We start from the raw sequence: 26,650 nt of genomic DNA, 5'->3' as shown, positions 1-26,650 counted from the left end.
GCCACCCAGGCACCCTAGCTACGTATTTTTAAATGCTCTTATAAAAACTATGTCCAAAAAAGGCCTGGCTTTCATTTGCTATACTTCCCTATAATTTCTTTCTTTTTGATTTAGTCACACATATATATGTTTAACATATACAATGGACCTAAAGAGTGTGTTATTTAAAACAAAATATGAATGTACCAGGTTCTAGTTTACTTAAGTCTGATCAATGCAAATATATTTTTCTTTTCTTTTTTAAGTTTATTTACTTTGAGAGAGAAAGAGGGACTGAGAGCAGGGGAGGGGCAAAAAGAAAGGGAAAGAGAGAATCTCAAGCAAAGCCCGACTCGGGGGCTCGATCTTGAGAATGGCAAGATCACAACCTGAACTGAAATCAAGAATCAGTAGCTTAACGGCCTGAGTCACCCAGAGCCCCTGGAATATATTTCTATATACTATTTCCTTCCAATCACTGGGATGGTAGAACCCAAGAAATTGAATTTTTCAAATCTCCACCTATTCAACAGTCCTCCAGAGAGGCAATCCACAGTGGAGAACCCTTTGTTTAGTAAAACATGGTAATGAGTCTATAAGCCCAAAGGAATCCAGTAAAGAGTGAAGACCTCCATTTCTCTTTCAGAAAGAGCCCTAGGGAGAAGAAGTAACAGAGCTCAGGGGCAAAGAAAAGTTTTGCTTGGGGAAAAGGCAGCAGGAGGGGCAATGCTTCCCATTGGGGAATGAAAGAACAGTCCAATGACAAGAGTGAGACTTTAAATTCAAAGGGAAATCGGAGCAAGAAGTGGCTAGGATAAACTCCCTGCTACCTCCATCAACCATCAAATATATAAATAGAATGCTGGAAAGAACGTTTGAGCTGTTTTTATATAAATATTAAATAAAAGACATCTGACATTTGGCTTGTGTGAACATTAGCCATCACGAATGCTGTACACAATTGGGGAGCCATGGGGGGTTGGGGAGTGGAAGATGGCCTGGGGCGTAGAGAAGGTAGAGTTGGGGAGAATGATGAGAAAGCTCTTGCAACAATAGTTCACGTAGGTAATGCTAACGACCTGATCAAAAGCAATGGCAGTAGGAATGGTGAGGAAGGGAAGAATTCCAAACATTTCAGTTGTAGAATCAATTGGAGTGGTGACTGATGGACAGAGAAGCATGGTTGGGATGCCTCCAAAGTTTCTAATATGAGTAACTGAGTGACCAGTGATGAAGTTATCAGAATTTTAAAATACAGCAAAGGGGGCAGGTTTTGTGGGGAGAGTGGTGCTTTTTATTTTTATTTTTAATGTTTACTTATTTTCCTTCAGTAAGCTCCACACCCAAGGTGGGGCTTGAACTCACAACCCCAAGATCAAGAGTCCCATGCTCTACAGACTGGGCCAGCCATGTGCCACATGAAGTGGGGATTTTTAATTGGGACATTCAGTGGAGAAATCCAGGAGACAGATAGTATATTTTGAAATTGTTAGCATGACTAAGAATCCCTAGAATAATAATAGTTTTAAGAGTAATTCACTCCCAACTTCTTAGGTTCTCTCTCCCATTTATCTTACTAGCTGCTTGTACTTCCCTAGGTCCCAACTCTTGGATTCTAAAGGTCAGTTTTGAGAAGCAACGTAGAAAATGGAGTGGAGGATCCAAACTTTGTTTTAGGTGAGCGGTACTACCTCGCACTTCATATGGTAAGAGAAAATTAGGTTAGGTCTCAATTCTGCGGTCTACCAACTGTGGAGACGTAGATAAATCAGTTCATATCTCTGCCCCGCAGTTCTTTGTTTTCCCATCTTTTAAATGGGGTTAGAAGAATTTACACATGGGGAGTGGGTGGGTCAGGACTCGTTGAAAACACAGGAATAGCCACAGAGACGTCTGAATTCCGTGGATCTTAGTGATACTATCTCTCTGTGAAAGACTCCACCCCAAACGTACTGACCCTGAGTGGGGTGGGGCCCGGGAATCTGTATTTTAGTAGTTCCCAGGTGATTCAGATGCTCAGTCAGGATTGAGAACCAAGGACTCTTTCCAGCCCTTCTGTTCTCTGAACCACTTCTCCATTTCCTTCTGGTCCCAGAGATTTCCAGCTCCCGCAACAAAAGAAGCGGAGTGAGGAGGAGCGAGAAGGCGTCAACAAAGCCCGGCCGGCCCGGGTCCCAGCCTCTCCCGGGCCCTCTCCCTCCCAGGGCGCCCGGCGCCGGACGCTAGCCGCCAGCCGCCACATTACATAACGGGCCCACGGCCCGCTCTCGCGAGGTTTCCACCCCCCCCCCCCCCGCCCCTCCTCGCTCCACGTCAGAGGGAACCGGGCGGAGCGGCCAACATGGCGGAACGCAGGCGACACAAGAAGCGGATCCAGGTAGTAAAGGCGGGCCCCGGGGTAGGGGGGCTTCAGGGCGCACGGGAGCAGAAGAAGCGAGGGAAGCCCCCGGAAAGGCGAGCGAAACCGAGGGCAAGACGGGGTGGGGGCTCCTCCGCCAGGCCTCCGGGCGCGGGCTGCGTCGTTGTGAGGGGCCTGAGGGGGGGCGGTGTTGGCGACGGCAAAGACCGAGGCGGAGGTGGTGGGGCAGCGGCGGAAGGTAAGAGGCGCCGCGCTCGGAATCGGCGGCGGAGGCGCGTCCGCCTGCCTAGGATTCCTGTGACTGCTCCGGCCCAGGCCTCCTCGCGAGCTCAGACGCCGACCTCCCCGGGCTCCTCCCCTCCCTTTTTTCTACCTCATCCTCTCGCCTTAGTTATCCCGAAATTAAGGCCATGGCAATTAGGGTAGGAGGAGGCGGAGGGCTGACCTAAAGCATTCGGTTCTTTGTGCGCAAATGGGAGGAACGTAGGTGAGGGAGTAACCTCGGTTTGGTCAGCTGCCCCGGCGGCCCGGGCGACGGTCTGGCAATCCAGATGTTCAGTTGCGTATATCCTCCTTTCTCAGTGTTAGGAACAGGCCAGTTGAAGCTTTGCGGCTTTCTTCCAGGCGACACGGTGTAAATAAACACAGCGTCGCTGCTACTGCGACGACCTGGTCGCGCCCAGAAACCTCTCACATGCCAGTGTGCCGGCCCCGTAACCCACATAACATGCCTCCCTCATTCCGCATGCCTGTCATCTGTGCCCATCTTCCCTGCCGTTTTCCCCCTGTTGTTCTAGCTTTTTGCCGAGAGGATTAAACACACGGAACGTCTTAGACTCGGGACGATTTCTGTTAGTCGTTGCCTCCCAGGCTTATCTGCCTGGAAACCTTCCGACGGCATCATAAATGGATAAGATGTTGTGAGTTGTTAACGATGCCAATCACAAATTGTGACACTCATCGTTGACTTTCTGTGTCTTGGTATTTCATTGCCTAGAAGGACTTTTTTCTGTGTAATGTTTCGTTCCTCCATTAAAAAAAAAAAAAAAATGTATCGCTTAATTGGACTACACCAGAGGTGATTTGAGCCATGCACGTTAAAATTCTCCTGAAGACCAGGAAGCGCTAGGGGGGGAAAAAAGATGCCAGCGGTCAGCAGATTTGGAATTGTGGGATTGGGCAGAAGTAAGAAAGTCTTGGGAGCAGAGCGCAGAAGAGAATCAGAAAGAGACGAGTTCCCCCAGGTTCCAACAGGTCATCAAAGCAGGGTTTAAGGGGATTATGGAAGAAGTTTCTAATGACCCTATTCCCAGTGGCAGGATTTGGTGTTGTGGTACTTGCATTAGAGTTTGTATTGAAGTTGCCAGTCAAATGTGTACTCGCCGTGCGTAAACTCGCACACAGAGTGCATTTTATGCCCTTTAACACACATATTTGCCCAGTTTCAGCTTTAACGTTGTGAAGGTGAACCCTATACTCATTTGAACAGCGGCTTCCCCCCCCCCCCCCCCCCCGTTTCGATCCTGTCTTAAAGAGTAAGGTAGATGGAGACGCTGTGTGGTGGTGGTTGGTTGTGTCAGGGACCTCAAGCTGGAGCCAGAGTGTTGTGTTTGCACCCTCGTTTCACTGGTTACTGGTTGTGTAACTTTGGGCAAGTTACTTAACTTTTCACCTCGACTTACAAATTGTAAGAAAGGATACGTACCTCGAAAAAAGGAGAGGTTGTAGGGTTGTTGCGAAAATAGGTGAGTCAGTGATTTGCTATTGAAGATTATAGACGTTCCTAGGAGTGTTTGGCCTGTAACTCCTTCCTTTCCCCTCCTCCAAAAGGATGAAAGGTTTGGGTTGGCTGTTTTGGTTTCTGTGAAGCACTCTGACGTCCTGAAGAAAGATTAACAGCTGTCCATTCAGTGAATAAACCATCACCTTGTGAATTCCGTAAAGTATAGCTATTTATCCACTGCTGTGAATTTGGGGATTAGATATATATGTGAGGATCCGATTGTTAAACATCAGTTTGGCGTATTCCTAGATAAAAGCATATTAACATTTATTATTCCCATCCTGGAGGTTTACACGTAGCTGTGCTAGAATGTTGTAGAGATCTTGGGAGTGCTATTTGGAGTACTGCTGTGCAGCGTTAACAAACTAATACAAGTGTACAATATCTTGCAATGTCCTTGGGTCCCCCCCCACGCCACCCCCCAAATCAGAAACTGTAATATTGGCCTCACTTTGGACAAAAAGATCAAGTGTGATGTCACAGTTCAGAGTTTAAGTCACAGAAAAGATTCTTTTCTAAGACTTTTGGGCAAAAAAAGTCTGTAATATCAACTGAGTTTCCTGTTTGTTACTTGATGTTTCATATTTAGAAAAGATTCTTATGTTTAATAAATTCAAGTGACCTTGAATTGTAATTTTACATTGGAGGAAATGATTGGGTATAATATCAGAGTTTGGAAAAGTAGCTAATTCATTTGCTTTTTCTAGTGTTACATAATTTCAGATTCTGATATCCCATCAAAGTTGGAAAGAAGGGGACTATTTTGTCACACTTTCTTCTTGGATTCACTTTACTGATCACTGAAAACTGGAAGTGAGCTACATGTTTATTAATGTTAGGAGATTTTAATGATTGAGATTCTCAAATGAGAGTGATCTCAATCCAAATTAATGAACCATTTGAAAATAAATAATTTTAAGATTTAAGAAATGAATTATGCAAGTTTTAAAAAATATACAGTATGTGCATACTGGTTAGCAAAGTGCTTACTGGTTTGGAATCCTGGTATCATGAAAGTTTAGAGTTGAGAAGGATTTTCAGATAGTAGAATCTGTTTGGAATCCTTTTGCACAAATGCCGTTCTTATGGGAAAAGCAAGATGGTAAAGCCCTATAACCTGGTACCCCCTACCATTATCCCATACTCATCGTCCTTAAACTATTTTTGGGACCTACATCTAAAAGTATTACTAGTATAAAACTTACTGATCTAATATATCACCATCATTTTATGGATAAACTAAGGTTCAGTGAGGTTATGTGACTTGACCCAGAGTCAGTCATCAAGGTAGTAAAACCAGATTTAGACCAAGTCTTCTAGTTCCCAGTTGAGTGTTCTTTATACCTCCCCAGTGGTTTAAAAAAAAAAAAAAATTCGGAAATACTTTAACCCTGAAGTCCTTATATTAAATAATATAACATAAAGATTTAACATGACTTGTCCCTGCTAAAGAGAGAAACCTCCCATTTAGTATTCTGTTGATGTGTATTCGGTTGAGTGTGGGGACATTTAAATGGCTTACTACTAATTCTTAGAACTTTGGTAATCTGCATCTCAGTTAATTTTATTGTACCCATCTGTCTTCCTAGCAGTAAAACCCTGACATGTCATGGGCCTGTATGCTTAATTTCAGAAAAGGGAAGGAAAGAGAAAGTTTGTGACTATATAATCTGACTCTCTGAGACCTTCTGAAGAAAATAAGACAGAACCCATGAAGCCAGTCCTGAGTCCGAAAACTCACCCAGAGGCTTACTGGAGGGCTTGCAATAGGAGTCAAACACAGAAGGGCACTGTCATAGTCAAGATACAGAGACTCTTGTGAAGCTTTATTAGTAACATGCTGTGTGACTTTAAGCAAATAATTTACCTAAGTCCCCCTCCAGCTTTCAGGTTTTACTCTGTTAATCTATTTGCATTTCACAAATATTTTACACTGCTTGCATGAAGATACGAATTTATAATTTGTTAACTAACCTTTTTCTTTTTTCCTTACTTCACTTGACAGATCAACCAAACTTATTTCTAATGAATGTAGCAATTAAAAAAATTCTGTAACAGGGACGCCTGGTTGGCTCAGTCAGTTAAGCGTCTGACTTCAGCTCAGGTCACGATCTAGCGGTCCGCAAGTTCGAGCCCCGCATCGGGCTCTGGGCTGATGGCTCGGAGCCTGCTTCCGATTCTGTTTCCCTCTCTCTCTGACCCTCCCCCTTTCATGCTGTGTCTCTCTCTGTCTCTAAATAAACGTTAAAAAAAAATTTTTTTTTAATTCTGTAAGATAGAAGACTGGCCTTTTTTTTTTTGTTTTTTAAGTTTATTTATTTTTGAGAGAGGGACAGCACGAGCAGGGGAGGGGCAAAGAGAGGGGGGCGGGAGAGAGAGAATCCTAAGCAGGTTCCACGCTGTTAGTGCAGAGCCCAACACAGGGCTCAAACCCACAAAACTATGAGATCATGACCTGAGCTGAAACCAAGAGTTAGATGCTTAACTGACTGAGCCACACAGGCACCCCAAAGACTGGCTTACTGACTCTTGATCTAATGTTCTTTCTCAAAAAAATTCTTGTAACTACTGGCTAAAATAAAATATAGCTAAAAATGATAACCCCTATTTCATTACAGTATTTGCATGTTGATCTATTCTAAAGTAAAAATAGTATTTAAGTAATTTAAAAAGAGTGTTCTAACCAACTTATATAATTTTGGGTTGTGAGTTGCAGCAGCCAGCATCTTGGTATTTGGTATTTGGGTGCAAAGATGGCAGTCTAGCCTCAAAAACCTTATTGGCTCTTTGCTTTCTAAGACATTTGAGCTCATTCATTGAGCTATAAAGTTCTCTTCATTTAAGGGTTGATGAGCTGGCTTCTCTCTCTCTCTCTCTCTCTCTCTCTCTCTCTCTCTCTCTCTCTCTCTCTCTTAAGACTTTTTAAATGTTTTTTTATTTATTTTGAGAGAGAGAGGGAGAGAGAGAGACTCCCAAGCAGGCTCCATGCTGTCAGTGGGGAGCTCAATCCCACAAACCGTGAGATCATGACCTGAGCCGAAACCAAGAATCGGACACTTAACTGACTGAGCCACCCAGGCACCCCTGGCTTCTCTTTATTAGTGGTTGATGCTATTCCCAAAAGGCCTTCACCTTTTTGTTAGAAGGTTTCTAGAAAAGTTATGAAAATATTCTGAAGATTTGTTCACATCAAAAGAGGACAAAGAGGGGAAGTATTATAGTCTAATGCGTAAACAGGAAGAGAATAAGACTGTTTTATACTCTTTTTTTTTTTTTAATTTTTTTTTTTCAATGTTTATTTATTTTTGGGACAGAGAGAGACAGAGCATGAACGGGGGAGGGGCAGAGAGAGAGGGAGACACAGAATCGGAAACAGGCTCCAGGCTCTGAGCCATCAGCCCAGAGCCTGACGCGGGGCTCGAACTCCTGGACCGCGAGATCGTGACCTGGCTGAAGTCGGTCGCTTAACGGACTGCGCCACCCAGGCGCCCCTAGACTGTTTTATACTCTTTAGGCTTTAGCAGGGCAGCAGTGAGAGTGAAGACTCCATGGCAGGATCTCTCTAACCAGCTTCCCATGGTCATGTTCTCTTGGTAGTCTTCTTTCTGGCTTCTTCAGGCTTCAAAGCCAGAATCTTTCTATCTGGCTTCAAAGCCCCAGCAGATGGAACAAATTCTATACTTTTCTCTTAAAGGCATTCTACAATATGATAACTTATATGTGGTATAATGAACATTTCATAATATTTCACAAAACACATTGGAAACCTATTAAGATTTGAACTTGAAGAAGGAGCAAGGAAGGTTATCAGTTGTGTTACACCAATATCTTGATAGAATTCACTACATTTCTAGGGAATTACTTCAAGGGAAGTTATTGATACTTTTTAATAAAAAAGTAACTGGACAAGTAACTGTATCTACTTGGGAAAGATTATCCAAGTCCATATTTTCTGGGTCTCTTCTGTTCATTGTTGCTTAGTAATATCTTTAATTTACCAAGGAGGGAAAAGGAATAAAAGTAGATTACTTGGGTCTGTCTTGATGTTGTTAGAAGAGTTTGGTGAACTTTGAAGTTAGTTGTTAAAGTGAGGTTTAAAAGTGTTATGGATTCATGTAGTATCAGATTCCCTACTGTATAATAATAGAATAAATAGACTTTTCCATTTCTTGTGTATCCTCATATCAGATTTTACATGTGATGCCTCTGTCAACAATCAGTAGATGAGTACATTTATACCTGTGTTTAGTAAATGGTTTGATTGGGTGCTACTATGAGTATAGACTTGTAACGCCTAAAGTCGATGTGCTTGAGAAATATGTATGATATGATTTCGGAAAATAACAATTGCTATTTTGTATAATTATAACAAAAGATAGGTATCATGCTTTACAAATATTGGTATTAACTGAAGCGCCTAAAGGTATTCTAGGGTATACACTCAGTAAGTATGTATTTGAACAATTTATGTTTATCTAGACTTTATTTCCCATGGTTATTTTTAATCAAGCATATACAGTAATAACTTATCAGTTAATTACATAAAACTTTACATTGACAACAGATGTATCAAATGAGAAAAAAATTGAGCATAGGTGGGTGTGATAATAAAATAGAATTGGTTTCCATAAGCCAATTAGTAGTAGTTCATTATTTTCAACTATTTGTAATATTACTTTTTGGAATACACAAATATATAGGATATTATTTACTAATAGATGAGCCTCTTAGAAATGCATTGTATTATTCAACCAGAATTTAATACTATCATTTAACATATGATACTAACATGTTAATATATGTTAGTGTGATTTCAAAAATTGAAATATAGGGGTGCCTGGGTGGCTTAGTTGGTTAAGCGTCCAACTCTTGATTTTAGCTCAAGTCATGATCTCACAGTTCATGAGATGGAGCCCAGTGTAGGGCTTTGCATTGATAGCACCAAACCTGCTTGGAATTATCTCTCTCCCTCTCTCTCTGACCTTTCCCTGCTTGTGCACGATCTCAAAATAAATATTAAACACACACACAAATTGAAATGTAGATTTTTTCACCTTTTAGTGTGTCAGAAAGTATACTTTGTGGTTCAAATCATTATGAACCTTGTGGTTTTAGTGAACTGGGAGTGTTAACTTTTGTGAATTAATTTTTGTTAATAGTGTTAATTTTGAAATGCAGTGTTTTCAAGATTCTACTTTTGTATGATACATATTTTTCTATATAAAACTAAAGGTTTTTTATTCATGCAAATATTTGGTTTTTACTGTAGTCTTCATTTGGATTGAATAGTTTGAACTTTTAATTTTTATTGCCACACATAACCCACAGATGGGGTACTAGTAAAGTATAAGAATCATACACTGTTAATTGGGCAACTGGGAGAAGAGGATTTGGAAAATGCAGAGTAAGAAATATGAGAAGTAGCTGCCAGGTGATTTAACAACCAAAGTACAGGCTTTCACTTCATCCAACAAGTTACTCCTTTTCAGGATAAAATTGAAGCTGGTACTTTGGTTTGTTCATTGTTCCTCGTTTTCATCAAACATAACTGAATTCAGACTTAACTGAAATTTGTGGGAAAACTGACATAAAGACTGATAACTTGGATTATTTTTTCTATTTTGTGTTATTAGAATGTCTTATCTAAAACATAACTGTCTTTAGCATTAATTGTTTTCAGCATCTAGATTCTTGGCAGATAGTTCTTTACGAATATTTGGCACTTCATTTAAGAAACAGACCTTCCCGAAATTACTCACATTTAGATTATACATTGCTGAGAATATTGCTTGAGTGCTCTCTGTATCATGCTTACATATGTAATTAAAGACAGTACTTTTGTTTTTGTACCTTATAGCACTACAGCAACTTCTAAAAGTGTATCAGATGTATACGAATGTAGATTGCCTTCATTTTCTTCAGTATATAGGTGGGGAGAATACGAACACGAGTAATTGAAAGGGAAGAGAATACACCTCTTTAGTATCTGAAATAGTATTCTTATGGCTCTCACACTGGGACAGATCTCTCTGGTTAATTTGGGAATTCCTCCTGTAGTTTGTTGTCCATTGTTCAGGGTACATAGCTTTGTTAAATTTAACATTTACTTATGGCACCTGTTTCTACTTACTTTGACATTTGGGCACTCACTACCGGCAACCTCTTAATCTTTTAAATTACTGCTTTGTGGCTTATAAAAAAAGACCGGGCAAGAGTGAGGTGAGCTAGTACAAAGTAGTTACCATACTGGAAAAACAACTCAAAAGAAATGCCTTAGCTGAGGTGAAGAGGCAGGTTTTGGCCCTATCAACAAGTATTTGAAAAACATGTAATTTTTTAAATCTCTATTCTGTCTTTTGTGTATATTATCAGGTCTCCTCCAGAGAAGACTTGAAAGAAAGGCTTATACTCCACTTTATAAGATTTGTAGAACACATATGTAAATTCAACACATGAATTTGTGAAGTAAATGATTACACTAAATATTCTTATTTTGCAGGAAGTTGGTGAACCATCTAAAGAAGAGAAGGCTGTAGCCAAGTATCTTCGATTCAACTGTCCAACAAAGTCCACCAATATGATGGGGCACCGAGTTGATTATTTTATTGGTAGGATTATATCAGTAAAATTCTATTAGTGTACATATTTTATGAAGATACCTAAATTTGAGATATGTAGACATTTTAAAAGTGCTTTCCAAGTATTATACAAAGATGCAGCTGGGTGATGGACATATGGCAGTTGATTATCCTGTTCTTGCCTTTTTTGATTGCAAATGTCAATAGTAAAAAGACAAAAGAAAGTGCTTTGTAATAACACTAGTTGAAATTTTTTTTAATGGGATTTATTTTCAGTGATAATACTACAGTTTGTTCCGATAGTAAAAGTACTTGAAGATAATCTTTTTGTAAAACTCTGAAATAGAATTCAATGGGAAACAAGTTTGATGGAACCAATGTAGGAGCTTTGGTTCTTCACATAATCCAAAGGACCTCATTATAAGCTAATGTCATCTATAATATGGCCCTGTAGCTTATAAATAGTGGTTGAAAAAAAATAATATGAAAGTAAAATAAATGCTAGTCTCATCAGACCTACTATATTTAGTTTCTTCTTGTGATAGCAGTAGATTGTTCACAGAGCTTATTTCTCAGTGGGTCACGGTAAACTTGATAACAGAATTTCTATTACTGTCAGGGGAAGATTTTTGGTTTGTTTATTCTACATTTAATTGTGATTATGTGATAAGAATGATACTTATATTGATTTTAAATGTTTTTGTCTAGAACATTTCCACATAATATATCTGGTCTTAGTTCATATTTTTGAATGTCAGTTATTTCCCAACATTACTTTAAAAAGACCCTTATTGCTGTGTTTCACAAATTTAAGTTTTGAGGAATTGTTTATCTATCATGATCATGTCCGAATTAATTTCCTTTGAATTTGGTTTTTCTGATGCCAGAATATCTTATAAATTATTACTTAGACATAAATTCCCATGTATACATAATTTAAAATGATAAATTTTTTCTTTAGCTTCAAAAGCAGTGGATTGCCTTTTGGATTCAAAGTGGGCAAAGGCCAAGAAAGGAGAGGAAGCTTTATTTACAACAAGGGAGTCTGTGGTTGACTACTGCAACAGGTAGTGTTTATTTCTTAGTGATGGATAACATAAGTAGTGATTTCAAAATACTTGCCATAGTCCTAAAGCTCCTTCCCCATTTTTATCATTAAATGTAGTGATACTAGAACATAGCTCAAACAGAGCTTTTTCATGCAACCTGGATTTTTTTCAGTACCTTTGGAAATGCATTTATTTGGTATTAGACTATGATATTTTCATAATTTTAATTTGTATTATATTACAATTATACATTTGCCAGGCTGACCGAGCTGAAAGGTCAGCAATATAAATCCTATACCAGTGTTAAAAGTAATCAAAAAAAGTCTTTCTTTTCTACGCAAATGGCTAGGAAGTCTTTCCCAAAACTTTGGCAGGGATTCCTAATAGACCTGCTATATCTGGGTTGTTTGTTTTTGTGCCTGTATGGGGTTAGTCAGTCAGGTACCCTTCCTTATTTTGTTGGTGATTGCTAATGTATTCCTTGTAAAATCAAGGCAACAACAGCATCTGCCTTTTCTTGATTCCATGGTGAAGCATAGATAGTTCAGTAACATATCCATGTTTTTCATAATAGGTACTTCTCCTTTGGGAAAAACTTCTGATGGTGAGTGGTATACAAAAACCACTTTCCTCTGAAAATAAATATATTGATTTTTCTTTCAGTTTTTTCTCTTGGCTTACTTACTAAAATAATTAGGCATATTTATTAAGATGTTAATAAACCAAATTTTGTTTTTATCACTGAAGTTTATAATTGGTAGGAATCTTACATTTTAGATTATTTTATGTTTGGTAGGGAGATACACATAGTATTTGCTAATATGTTGTTTAATGGCATTTAAAGTATCAGTCACATGACACCCCTCTAAAAACCACTGTTTCCCAACCTGGTTTTAAAACTGAAGTTAGGGGTGCCTGCGTGGCTCAGTCAGTTGAGTATCCGATTCTTGATTTCAGCTCAGGTCATGATCCCAGGGTCATGGGATTGAGCCCCACATTGCGCTCCACACTGAGTATCAACCTCTCTACCTCTGCTCCTTTCCCCAGCTCACTGACTCTCTCTCTCTCTCTCTCTCTCTCTCTCTCTAAAACAAAACGAAATAACAAAAAATAAAACTGTGATGTTAAAGAACTATCAAATATTTCTTAAAATTCTTAGTTGCCAAAAAGTAGAGTCACTGTTGGACCTTTCAGAAACAATGAAAATTTCACTGTTGGGGCAGGAATGAGCTAACAGTGATGTACCTGGTATTTTTCTTTACAGCCATTTCTGTAGAGCTCCAAAGTGCAAATTTCTCTGCCTGCCTCAAAAATAGATTTTTGTTTTACATATGGTGTGAAAATTAAGATACTATACATGAAAAAACAGAGAAGCTACGTAATTTACTCAAAAGTAGTAGAGCCAGAATTCTAAATCCAACACTCTGGCTCCATAGTCCATGCTCCTAACCACCATGATATACTGCCTCCTCCAACAAAATGATGATGCATTTAATGAAGCAAATTAAGATGAAGGGTTCATCTGTCAATACTATTTGAATATTCAATCTGTGAGCCCAGAGAGAGCAGCAAGTATTAATCCACATCTCTTGTCCTTTTAGGAGCCTTGATCCCTTGTTATATGAAGAGCCTTAAAGACCTAGAGATATACTCACTTTTCGTTGTAGATGTTATTCCCATTCATGCCAGGTTGTTTGTGTCCTTTCTACATGGAAATAGAGAAGCATAACTACCTAAATGTTTCAGAGCCACTTCTGATAAGCCATGGCCAGCCCTCGTGGGTTCCATCCTGACTACAAATAAAACCACAGAGATATTTGTCTAGTCTCATTTTATGAAGTTGATCAGTAGACTTGAGGGAGTCTGAAGAAAAACAAAACAGGAAGATGTAGGATGATACACAGAGCAACCCTTTCTAATGTGCTCTGTGCCTCATAATGGCCTGCTTTGAGTATGAATCTAACTCTACATGTGACTTTGCATCTCCAACCCACTACTCCAGTAATGTCTTTCTCACTCTCATTCATATACCACACTCATTCTTTTCTGGTCTTTCATTGATCATAACCTGCCATTTTCCCCAAATGGTTTTTTGTCAATCCTGCCTGCCTCTCAATATAAATATCCTTCCAGGTCTGTCTCTGCCATGTGCTATTCCACAGGTCCTCCAGCCCACATTAATCTTTGTATCTAAGGTTCTATAGCATTTATAAAGTTAGTTCATACATTATACCCCTTAGCTGTTTTAGAATTGTTATATATGAATCAGTTTTTAAAATTTCCTGCCAGCCATATCTGAAGGCAGTTATAGGACTATTTTCTGCTTTAGTGTAACTCCATAGCAATTAGCACAGTGTGGGCATTTAATAAAATGTTACCATTGCTACATGGGTGAAAGTCTTAAACATGTCTGGCTTCAATAAATGTTTGTTAAACCTGAAAAAAAAGTAAGAGGTGAGGAAAAAATACAATTTAATGACTTTGCATAAGTTACTTTTAACAATCCCATTTGTGTATTCAGCAGTTATAAAATATCTGTTGTATTCCAGGCCCCAAGAATACAAAGATGACTGTGACTTGGTCCCCACCTCCAAAGTACATATTCTAGCCTTTTAGAGAAGACTCATGACTAATTACAATGCATTGTGTTCTGTAAGGAGGACAGGGATGAGAAAACGTCAAGAGTGGCTTCACAGAGAAAAGGTTTAATCAAAATTTGAAACATAAATAGGTGATTACCCAGCAAACAATGGGAGAAAGGACAGTCAATCCTGGCAAAGGGAGCAGAACATACTGGAAGAAGGAAGTAGTTCTGTGGAAATGTAAGAGAGCTTTGTGTGAGTGATTTGTACTATATGATATGTTAAATAAATGAAGGCACTGGTTTTGTTACAATAGTAAATGTCATCTCACTTTTCCAGTCATAGAGTGAGTTAAAGTAGGCATTCCCTAAAGACCTGTCAAGGAATATGTCAATAATTTTACTTACTAGTGAATAGATTGATGCTATAATGTAATAATATGAAACCAAAGTATGTGTATGTATATTCTGTAACTATTAAATGAAATTCAAGGTTTTGCTATAGCAAAGTTTGCTTACTTTGAGTACATATATTCCAGGCACCATGCTATAAACAATCTACATGTGATTGTGAGATAGAAATTTTACTAAAATTAAATAATGCACCCAAACCCACATAGTTAAGTGGTAGAGGTGGTATTTGAGCTCATGTACCTGAATATGACTTGTTCGACACCAGTTTTATTGTTTAATAGTCTGCATTTGACCCTTGAACAACCTGAGGGTTAAGGGGTGTCAACCTCACACAGTCAAAAATCCATGTTTTTAACTCCCCTCCAAACTTAACTACTAACAGCTTTCATTGACTGGTAGTCTTACCGAGAACATAAACAGTTGATTAACATGTATGTTGTATATGTGTTATATGCTGTATTATAAAGTAAACTAAAGAAAAGAAAATGTTATTAAGGAAATCATAGGGAAGAGAAAATACACTTATAGGGCATACTGTATTTATTAAAAAATAATCCATGTATAAATGGACCTGCGTAGTTCAAACCTGTGTTGTTCAAGGATCAACTGCACATGGGTGGCAGATACTAATGGTACAGTCTGTGGGACATTTCAGACAGTTGCAGAGTTTTATGCTATGTAGATCTGAACAAGTAGAAGGCCAAATGAGAAGACCTAGAAATTAGTTTTGTGGAAATGTTCATGGAGTGGACCCCAGTTGGGCAGCAGAATAAAGGCCAGCCAGGCAGTTCAAAACAGAGGCCTCAGAGGGCACAACATAATGACCAGAAATAAGTGGTCACTGGACAGGAAGAAAGCGCTTAGTTAAGAAGTGGTATGATGTGCTGGAGCAGGCATTAGTGGAGGTAGTGGAGGTAGAAAGGTGGGCAGTCAACAGGCACAGATGGTGGATTTGAGACTTAGTTTGTATGTTGTGTTTGGTAGTTGTACATTATCAAGGAAGGAATGAAGAAGCAAATCAGGAACTCTGAAACTGAAACATAAGATTTGAAAGGATGGATTTTAGGTAACAAAAGTGAGGGCAACTCAGTTTCTTGAGTAGGATTGTGAGGCTAGAAAAGAACTACCACTTAGATTGACTTAATTTAGGGTCTTCTAAGCTCATCAGATGAAGAAATGAATAAAGCAAAGATATCTTAAATAGTTTATACTAGTAAAGGGAGCAAACAGACATAAATTATATATTAAGTTAGAAGATGAATGCAATGGCTAGGATAACAGGAAACAGGAGAGAGGATGGGGGATGGGTTTATAATTTTAAACAGGATAGGGCTAGTTGAGAAGGTAACATTTGAAGGAAGTGAGGGAGTGAACCAAAAGGACATTCTTGTTTGAGGGAAGAGCATTCCAGGCAAAGAAGGGCATACAGAGCAAAAGCCCTCGGGTAGGAATGTTTAAAAAAAATAATTACTGAGTAAAGAACAATGCACTGAGAGAAATTAGTGAAACAAGGAATACTTGGTGTTTTGCCAGTATATTGTACAATTTTCAGTTTGTTACTGCTTTGGTTGTTTTCAGAGTCCAGGAATATCACCTTAGCATATTTAGTTATTCATTACTTAATTGAAGATATTTCATAATAGTGGCAGGCTGAATCGTGAGAGAAAAAAATAACATCAAGGAAGACTGCTGCAAGCACGATTTAGATCATTCAAATCATGGGCACATTTTTAATCTGCTAACATTTCTTAAACTGTTTTATTTATTTTCCCCTTCTATCTGCTCTTGAATTTGAAATTTAACATTAAATAAAGAAGCATCTTGATTTACTCTTAATTCAGAGAAAAGTTTCATAAGGATAATTCCAAACTTGTAATCTGTTATATCTGAATTATATGGTTGAAAAATAAAAATTAGGTGAAAAACTTATGTAATCAAATTGGCACTACATGTTTTGATTAGAGGTGGGTTGACTATTTTTCCATGGATTTACTAGTTGTAATTTCTTTCGTGAGTTGCCGGTGTATATTTGCTCATTTTGGGGGGGTGGGGGCAGAGGGGTTAGTGTTTTTTCTTTTCAGTCTATATCTATATAATTGATAAGGAGTGTAATTTCATGCCATTTTTCCCATAGGCTTTTAAAGAAGCAGTTTTTTCACCGGGCACTAAAAGTAATGAAAATGAAGTATGATAAAGACATAAAAAAAGAAAAAGAGAAAGGAAAAGCCGAAAGTGGAAAAGAAGAAGATAAAAAGAGCAGGAAAGAAAATCTAAAGGATGAAAAGACAAAAAAGGAAAAAGAAAAAAAAAAAGATGGTGAAAAGGAAGAATCCAAAAAGGTGATTTTAGCTAAATTTAAGTAAAAATAAAAATTATTATTTGCACATGATCAGTGGCATATGAGCATTTTTGAAATGCTGTGCAGCAACCATTTAAGATAAATATATTAGGGTTCTTACAAATACCATGGTTGAGAATTTTTATTTCTGTGTCTCAAATAGTGAAACTTTTTTTGACTATGAATGAATGTCTTATTGTTTTTGCTTTTTGTGTTTTTTTTTTTTTCGTTCTGCTTAACTTGTGTTTTAATAGGAAGAAACTCCAGGAACTCCTAAAAAGAAGGAAACTAAGAAAAAATTCAAACTTGAGCCACATGATGATCAAGTTTTTTTGGATGGAAATGAGGTGAGCATATCTACTTTATAAATAGAAATCCAGTTTTCCATAGGAGTTTTTAGAGTTATCTGTGATGACTTTACTAAGAAAACAAGTAATTTTGGTAAATCTAACCACATAGACACTACTTTTTAAAAAAAATCAATAATTTCTCTGAATTAGAGTTACAAAAAATGTATAGAATATTAGCCAGAATTAGGTTCAGCTGTCTGTGAGTAATAGGAAACCTGAAATAACAGTGGCTGAAAACAGAATAGATGCTTGTTTCTCATCAGTTAAATCTGAAATTTAGTAGTACAGCTATGGCAGCTCTATGGTGCAGCTGTGTGGGGCAATTAGTAAAGGTTACCTTATGGTCCAAAATGACAGCTAGCCTTATATCTGCATCCAAAGGAAGAAAGGAGAATGAGGAACATGCCTCCTCTTTAAGGACATCTTCCAGGAGGCTAGCAGTTGCATTTCTGCCTGGATTACCATGGCCAGAACCTCGTCACATGGTCATGCCTACCTGCAGTAAAGTGTTAAAAATGTGCTTTTTGTACTGGTGGTCATTTGCCTAGCTAAAATGCAGGATTTCCTTACTATCAAAGAAAAAAGAGTAGAATGGTTAATGGAGGGCACCAATAGTTTTCTGTCTTTTATATTCAGACTATACACTGACTATACACTACTTTAGAGGCCTAAGATTTTCAATGTTACTTAGTGCTTTACTCAAGGAAATTGTATTTATTTCTTTTGTAATGGAAGATTTGTGTGATGGTAGCCTTCCATGAAGACTACTTAATTTAGTCATTTAACCAATACAAAAACATTAGTTATATACTGGCCATTGAATTCTTGTGAATTTCAAGGCATATTTCTTTTTGTTGTATCTAGTACAAAAGTAGTATATATAAAGTAGTGGTTCCTGGAGCTATGAGTTTGAAATTCTGGGAAAGAAAATATGTGCTCTTGGCTCATTCTAGACATACTTGCAGGAGAATCTGTAGTATGCAATATAAGGGTGGCACGTGTGTGTAATTTGTCTGACGTGTCCCAGGACAATTCTGATGTGAACCCTTGGTTAAGAACTACTAGAAGAGAAGATCACAGTTCTGCCCTAATGTGAAAGTTCGAACACCTTCAGTTAAACATCAAACATTAGCTATATGCAAGGACATTCTAGGTGCTTGGAAAAGCATGATAAATAAGATAAATTCTCTTCTTGGAAGTGCTTGTAGTCTAGCAAAGATACAAGCTTTTAAACATATTACTGTATCATAGGTTGGTGACTGTTAGGGTAAGAGAACATCAGTTAAGAATAGTAAATTTAAGGGGCACCTGGGTGGCTCAGTTGGTTAAGCATCCGACTTTGGCTCAGGTCACGATCTCGCGGTCCTTGAGTTCGAGCCCCACGTCGGGCTGTGTGCTGACAGCTCAGAGCCTGGAGCCCGTTTCGGATTCTGTGTCTCCCTCTCTCACTGACCCTCCCCCGTTCATGCTCTCTCTCTGTCTCAAAAATAAATAAACGTTAAAAAAAAATTTTTTTTTTTTAAATAAAAAAAGAATAGTAAATTTAAGACAGGATAAGGAGGGTCTGGAGACCTTGAACACTTGAACTAAGTTTTGAAGGATGATTGGCAGATTACCAGGTACACTGAAGGAATGTACAGATCTATTAGGTGAAGGACGCAGCCTGAGCAAAAGCAGGAGTGCTTGCATTCCTGAAAATACTATATTTTGTTCTATAGAAGGCAACATGCTTTCAAATTTTAAAAGTGGGAGATGTCTTTAAAAACTGGATTTTTAGAACGCTAACTGGCAGGTGTGATGTCTATGGGTCTGATTTCTAGGGGAAATGTGCAGTTAAAAAAGAATGGTGGGCGCCTAGATGGCTCAGCTAAGCATTCGACTTCGGCTCAGGTCATGATCTAGTGGTTCATAAGTTCAAGCCCTACCTTGGGCTCTGTGCTGACAGCTCAGAGCCTGGAGCCTGCTTCAGATTCTGTGTGGCTTGGGTCATGTGATCTTGCAGTCATGAGAACGAGCTCCTCGCTTTATGTGGAGCCTGCTTGTGATTCTCTTTCTTCCTCTGCCCCTCTCCCCTGCTCACGTGTATGCTCTCTCTCTCGCTCTCTCTCTAAAATTAAAAAAAAAAAATTAATTTTTTAAAAAAGAGAAATGGAACCCCCAGTGTTAGAAATAGAATGAAATCAAAGACAATAGAGTTCTGGTCAAAATAGAATCAGGAAATGGAAGAGTAGTGATATTTATAGAAACTAAGAGATAAAAGTAGGAATTTTAGATGGTGATTGGAGCAGAGTTCTGATTGTTCTGAATGAAGTAAACTTCTCTTGTGTAAAGCAAATCAAGCTTTAAAGCAGTGGTTCTCAGCTTATGGGCCATAGACTCTCCACAAGGGAGGAGGCAATGAAATTATTGCAGTTAGTCATGGAATCTTTATGTTCACTAAGCATGGATCTTCATTAATGATTCTTTGTGTTTCATCAGTGAGAGGGAATAAGGTAGAGTTGATGGCTGCTGGATCTATAATAGGGCCTGGCTGAATCTATCTTAACTGTGCTCTTAGCCCAGACTGCTTCTCCTTATACCAGTGTGCACCATTACATTAGGAACAAAAAGTTACACAGTTGCTGCTCTTTGGGTGAAAATAAGCAGTGGTTTGCACACATGAACAAATTGTTAAATGCATGCAAATACATGGAAATTTACTTAAGTGCCTTAAGGAATTTATAGTTTAAAACATTTTTTTTTCTAACTGAATAAATACCCAAAGAAACACTATTCCTGAAAGAAGGGTCTTTGGAATTTGTTTTCTTAGAAACTTAGTTCTTATATGTGAAGAAGTTGGAAGTGACTGTTATAGACAACACAGAATTAAGCTTAACTTTCTAATGTAACCTTAAGCACTGGGGTTTCTTGATTCTTCTAGGTATTTGTGTGGATATATGACCCGGTTCACTTTAAAACATTTGTCATGGGATTAATTCTTGGTAAGTACAATCTCTAAAATTTAGAAAGGAAAATAAAAATGCAAAAGCCATAGAGAAAAATATTTAACATAAAATAGTTATTTTAAAAGAGGTGTAAAAGAGGTGTTTCCCTAACTACTGAAAAACCATCAGAATACCTGCTGAGCTTTTCAGTCTGTAGGTGCCAGAGCTTCACCCCAGACTCAGAATCTTCAGAGTGGAATCATTTTTTGGTTTAGTGTTTGGAGGTTGTTTCTTTCGGCTCCTCTAGTTAGTAGACAGATACAGTCAGACAGTAGGACATTGCTTGAAAGCAGCAGCAGTCGATCATTTAAGGAGCTGACAATGTCACATTTTTAAACAACACTTTTTTCTAACTATATGTAATTTATACTAGAAAAATTCTAGCCTCCAAAAGTAATAGTTAAAATGTTAGGTTGAGCTATGTGAAATGGCTGATAAAATTTACCATTTTCTATCTATAAAAATGGCAATTTTATATGTCTTAATATGTTTATATTTCAGTTTTTCCCCCTAGGAATATGATGACTGTTATTGCAACCAAGGCATTTAAGTTTTAATCTAAAAGTTCTCTATGTAACTTTGTCATTTCTTGTTCTAGTAATTGCAGTGATAGCAGCCACCCTCTTCCCGCTTTGGCCAGCAGAAATGAGAGTAGGTGTTTATTACCTCAGTGTGGGGGCAGGCTGCTTTGTAGCCAGCATTCTTCTTCTTGCTGTTGGTAAGTAGCATTAAGTAAATTTGACCTCAGTAAGGAATATACCAAGCAATTTGGGCTATAATCTGGAGCTTCAAGTAAAGCTTAATTGCAACACTAATGTAGGCAAATCAAGGAGTATATGGACCTACTTTTTGGGTCATATCCCAAAACTGACTCAGGCTTGAGGTAGAATATGTACCTGATTAGATTTGGTCTGTTGTGAAGAAAGTATTTAATGTGTCTTCATCTGCATGTAGATATGGCTTAAAGTTTAGCTATCACAGAGACTAATATTTTTACGATGGTTGATGATTTATGAGACATAATCCTTTTAGTAAGACATTTTTGTATTTTGACCTAAGGCAAATGAAACTTGTATTAAATACTTAAATTGTATAAGCTTAATAAATATATATTCAATTCAGTAAATGCCATTTTGGGGAAAAATTTTGCACCTGTGTACCAAAATAAATTCTAGATGCATTAACGTGTTATAAATGGTTTTTAAAAATCAAACAAGGAGACATAAGTAATGTTTTTTTTTACACGCCTGGATGAATGGGGTCTTTATGGCTAAAGACAAAACAATATAAAAATAATCTACTTCAAATGAGGAAATTGAAAACAAATGATTAACAAATAGCTGAAAAATTCTTATCACTAGTAGTCAAACAGTAAAATTAAGATAATGGAACAGTTTTTTGCCTGTTTGATTAGGAAGTTTTGTTTGTTTGTTTGTTTTGTTTGTTTGTTTTTTTTGGAATGGAGATACTCGGGGCTCCTGGATGGGTCAGTTAAGTGTCCAACTCTTGATTTCGGCTCAGGTCATGATCTCACGGTTCTGGAGATCAAGCCCTGCATCAGGCTCCATACTGACAGCACGGATCCTGCTTGGGATTCTTCCTCTCCTCTCTGAAAATAAATAGATAAACTTAAAAAAAAAGAAAAGAAATGGAATCACTCAGTGCCAGGGAAGATCTGACTGAAAGAAAATGCACTTAAATATGAAGAGTGGTGGTAGTTGTGAATAATTTTAATGTTGTTCTTTATACTTGTCTGTATTTTTTACAATGAGTGTATTGCTTACCATGGGAAAAAAAACACATTATTTTACTTAAAATCCTAGTCTTTGAAGATATTTCCATAAAGGGTAGGCAGATTTAAGTTAACTTTTTTACTTTGAGAAAGAAGTGGAAGTTTTTCTCAGCTTATCTAAAGCTGTGTATTGATATTTAAACTTACATACAGTATATTATTCCTTGATCCACCTAGATTTTATATTGGTATATGGTACTAAGTTCTGATTATTTTCCCTAACTGACAAATCCACCTTTCCACCAAGGCATAAGAGAGTACTTCCTATACAAAATTTAAAAAATCACATTATTGACCTAATATCTGTTGTTAGAGGACATACTTTGACCAAGATTATCTGAACTGAGCAAATGTTATTCTGAGGTTCTGTGATACATAATAGATTGCTGTGTTATAAAGCATTACTCCTATAGTCCTAGCAATTTGCCTCTGCGTGACCCTTCACCCTGGACATCAGGGTGTCCTGAGTTAGTGCCACTAACTGCACCCTGTAGCTTATGTAGTATTTTCATTCAGTTTATCATGTTTATGGGCTTCTCTTTTTTCTCTGTGATCTCTGACTGTGTGAAGCTTTCTTCACCCACCTTTCATATTTTCCCTCTTCTAGCTTAGTCACCTTCAGAAAATACCCTGATGGTTCTGCATGTAACACAGTGCATTTGTGGGCCAAGAAATTATGTCTAAGATTGTGAAGCAGCTAACTAGTGGTAGTATACTACCTGCATCAAGAATGAGAAGCTATATTAGGGCACCTGGGTGGCTCAGTTGGTTAAGCGTCAGACTTCAGCTCAGGTCATGATTTTGCGGTTTGTGGGTTCGGGCCCCGCGTCAGGCTCTTTGCTAACAGCTCGGAGCCTGGAGCCTGCTTCAGATTCTGTGTCCCCCCCCACCTCTCTCTGCCCCTCCCCCGCTCACGTCCTGTCTCTCAATAATAAATAAATGTTTTTAAAAAATTAGAAAAAAAAAAGAAGGAGAAGCTATAAATTTAAATTAGTACCTTCTGGCTCTCAAATCCCTGAAAATTTAGAAGCTTTCTTTTTGCTCTTTAAAATATCATTTTTTCAGTAGTGTTTTCTATCATCTTTCATTTTAAATATCCTATGGATTTAGGTATGCATTATAGATTAAATAATCTTGTAAATTAAAGCAGAAAACAAACCCAGCATTTTGTTTCTTCTCTTAGGCACTAGAGTTCCAAATATACTTTCAAATAGTTTTGATCTGTAGCTGAGTTATAAACTGGATATTTATTTTATATTATCCTATGAAGTATTATATGTTAGTCAAAATTCTGTTTGGTGCTACTCTGAATATGTATAAGACCTTTGGCGGTTTTCTAAATGTGTCCCGTTTAGTATAAGGATGGTATGACAGTACATATCACAATGGTTTTCCCATGATTCTTTCACTTTTGCCCCTGGTACTCTAATGCCCCATGGAGGAAGAACTGTAAAACCTGTTAGGATTCTGCTATGCCCAGTTTATATATGTGGAGAATTTAAGTTTCATTTGTGCCATTTCCATATTGCTTTTCGTTGGATTTGAGCCAAAATTTCATATTATGGACCACTGGTCTTACAGCCCTACAAAGTCTATAATAGTATCATAATTTTATTTGGAGAAAAAATGTGCAGCCTCCTTAAAAGACATTTCTTTTTATCAGTGGAATTTATTAATAAATCATAATTGCAAACATATTTGCCATTTCTGTTTGTACCACAAAAGACATTAATGTGTACAGTCTTTCAGAATATTTATGTTCTTTGTGAAAATAGAAATTACTGCTTCCTAAAAGTCAAGGCAGCTATAACTATTTCCTTTTATTTACTCAAAGCAGAATAATGGAGGAGGCACAAATGGCTGAGCTTTTTGCAGACCTGATATGTAACAAAACAAAACAGGAAAATCACATAGCTCTGTATAACTGGTAGATGAAGAGAAAACTATATGAAATACTAGGGTTTGTGTTTGTGATAACTTATTGCTCTAAACTTTAAAATTCTCAAATTCTTCCATTATCTAACCACAGTTTTCAGTTTGAGTTTTGAGAGTAACCTCAAGTGCTATTTGTTTAAGCAATCTTTGCTTTGTTTCCTAATATTAGGAGAGGAATCATCCTTAAATAAGCAGAAGTGACATAGTTAATTAACAAAATTGTAGCTAGAAAAATGTTCTTTTATTGTTCAGAAGTGTGTAATTTTACTTAGAAGACTCACCATTTAGGCAGAGTATGCACATGTCTTGGATCCATGATATATTTAGGGCCCTTTGGAAATGTATTTTTATTTCTTTTAAAATCAGCAGTAGTGGGGCGCCTGGGTGGCGCAGTCGGTTAAGCGTCCGACTTCAGCCAGGTCACGATCTCGCGGTCCGTGAGTTCGAGCCCCGCGTCAGGCTCTGGGCTGATGGCTCGGAGCCTGGAGCCTGTTTCTGATTCTGTGTCTCCCTCTCTCTCTCTGCCCCTCCCCCGTTCATGCTCTGTCTCTCTCTGTCCCAAAAATAAATTAAAAAAAAAAAAAAATCAGCAGTAGTAATATATGCACATGTATATAACAACCTATGCAGGATTATTTTATATGTCTACTATTATGGTCATAAAGAGTATAATTTTTAATATTTTTCTACAGAGTAATTGCCTCACAAAGGCAAAAGTGGCTACTAGGAAAGTCAGGGTGCAGCCTTGCTTTTTCCCTTTTAAAGGCTTCTTAAGATATCCTTCATCCCTTACTACTCTGTTCCCTTTTTCTTACATTAGAGTCTCATGCATACTGAAAGATCTAACTGATGGCTGTGCTTATTGATATACGACGTAGTCAGGTGTGCCCTCAGCATCGGAGCAGAATGTTCTGTGCCTGGAATACTGTGGTTGCTGCTAGATTAGTTAGGATTTCATTATTTGTATGTAAGGTACATGTAATGTGCAAATAATAAACTCTGAATGTTTCTTTAGTGTTTTATTAATATTCCTTGCTGTCCGAGTCAATGCTTGAATTACTCAATTAGAGCCATTTTTCTCCTATAGCTCGTTGCATTCTATTTCTCATCATCTGGCTCATAACTGGAGGAAGGCACCACTTTTGGTTCTTGCCAAATCTGACTGCTGACGTGGGCTTCATTGACTCCTTCAGGCCTCTGTACACACATGAATATAAAGGACCAAAAGCAGACTTAAAGAAAGATGAGAAATCTGAAACCAAAAAGCAGCAGAAGTCCGACAGTGAGGAAAAGTCAGACAGTGAGAAAAAGGAAGATGAAGAGGGAAAAGTAGGACCAGGGAATCCTGGAACAGAAGGCTCGGGTGGAGAACGGCATTCGGACACAGATAGTGACAGGAGGGAAGATGACCGATCCCAGCACAGTAGTGGAAATGGGAATGATTTTGAAATGATCACAAAAGAGGAACTGGAGCAGCAAACAGATGATGGGGATTGTGAAGAAGAGGAAGAAGAAGACAATGATGGAGAAACAACTAAATCTTCCCATGAAAAATCATAATCTGACTAATTTGGGACTAAAGTGCAAGAGGTTGGATTTTCTATGTTGGCTGATTGTCCTAATGTACACATGACATTTGTAGCATTCTTTAAATCCATTTGCTGAAATGTATTTGACATCCAAGCAATTATATTCAGTCCTTCATTTCATAGAATACTATTATTGGTACAGTCTAAAGCCATTTATAAGTTGTATCTATTTGATAATTTTACAATAAGTAGGTCTTACTTGTTTTGATAGTTATCAAAGATGCATTTTCCACAATGATATTTAGATTAATGGCATTTTTGATAGTTGTATGGCTTTTTACTGTTAGATTAATCAAAATAACCAAAAGGGATAAAAGAGAAACACCAACATTTCAGATTACGCATAGTTATGTAGCCATTTCACAGTTTCTTTAAAATGAAATGCTTAAACTCCTTGTTCTTGATAGTTAAGCTTTGGTTGATTATAAAAGTATACCAGGGAATTTCTGGGATTCTGAGTTAGCAGGGTTCAAAAGCATTTTGTGGAAACAAGCCAACTAGTAATGGTGCAGTAACACTTTTAGTTTAGCTACAAATTCTCCTTTTCCAACTTAGGAAATCCAAACTGATTTGTACATCTGACTCAGAGAAAGATAGTCATCTTCAACAGAGAAAGCAAACAGCACTGGTTGGAAGGTGATGGCTCTTCCCATTTCCTTGTCGTAAAGTAAAATGTATTCTGTACATAATTTACAAATAAACATTTTATTTTAATTGTTACTTATTATTTAGACATTTTTCTCAACACTTAAATTTGTAAAATTAAGACCATGTAAGGGTATGTTTTTAGAGAAATGGAAGTTTCAATAACCCACAGAACATCTGTGCTCTTTCTACAGCAGCTTCAGTTTTGTGCCAACATTCCATGTATTTGAATGAGTTAAAAAGATCCTTAATAAATAAGAGCAGACTTAAAGTA

General features: G+C 37.8%; 1 protein-coding gene across 1 annotated transcript; it reads left to right on the top strand.

Moving 5' to 3' along the window:
- Positions 1–2,238: 2,238 nt before the first annotated feature.
- Positions 2,239–26,650, top strand: SEC62 (SEC62 homolog, preprotein translocation factor). Its single transcript, XM_043594936.1, has 8 exons — positions 2,239–2,356; positions 10,621–10,729; positions 11,661–11,766; positions 16,878–17,082; positions 17,336–17,428; positions 20,352–20,412; positions 21,014–21,133; positions 25,230–26,650. The coding sequence occupies exons 1-8, from the start codon at positions 2,321–2,323 to the stop codon at positions 25,700–25,702; spliced, it is 1,203 nt and encodes a 400-aa protein (XP_043450871.1). The 5' UTR covers positions 2,239–2,320; the 3' UTR covers positions 25,703–26,650.

The sequence above is a fragment of the Prionailurus bengalensis genome, chromosome C2 (genome assembly GCF_016509475.1).
Source record: "Prionailurus bengalensis isolate Pbe53 chromosome C2, Fcat_Pben_1.1_paternal_pri, whole genome shotgun sequence".
Taxonomy (NCBI): domain Eukaryota; kingdom Metazoa; phylum Chordata; class Mammalia; order Carnivora; family Felidae; genus Prionailurus; species Prionailurus bengalensis.
This window is presented reverse-complemented; position numbering and strand designations above follow the sequence as displayed.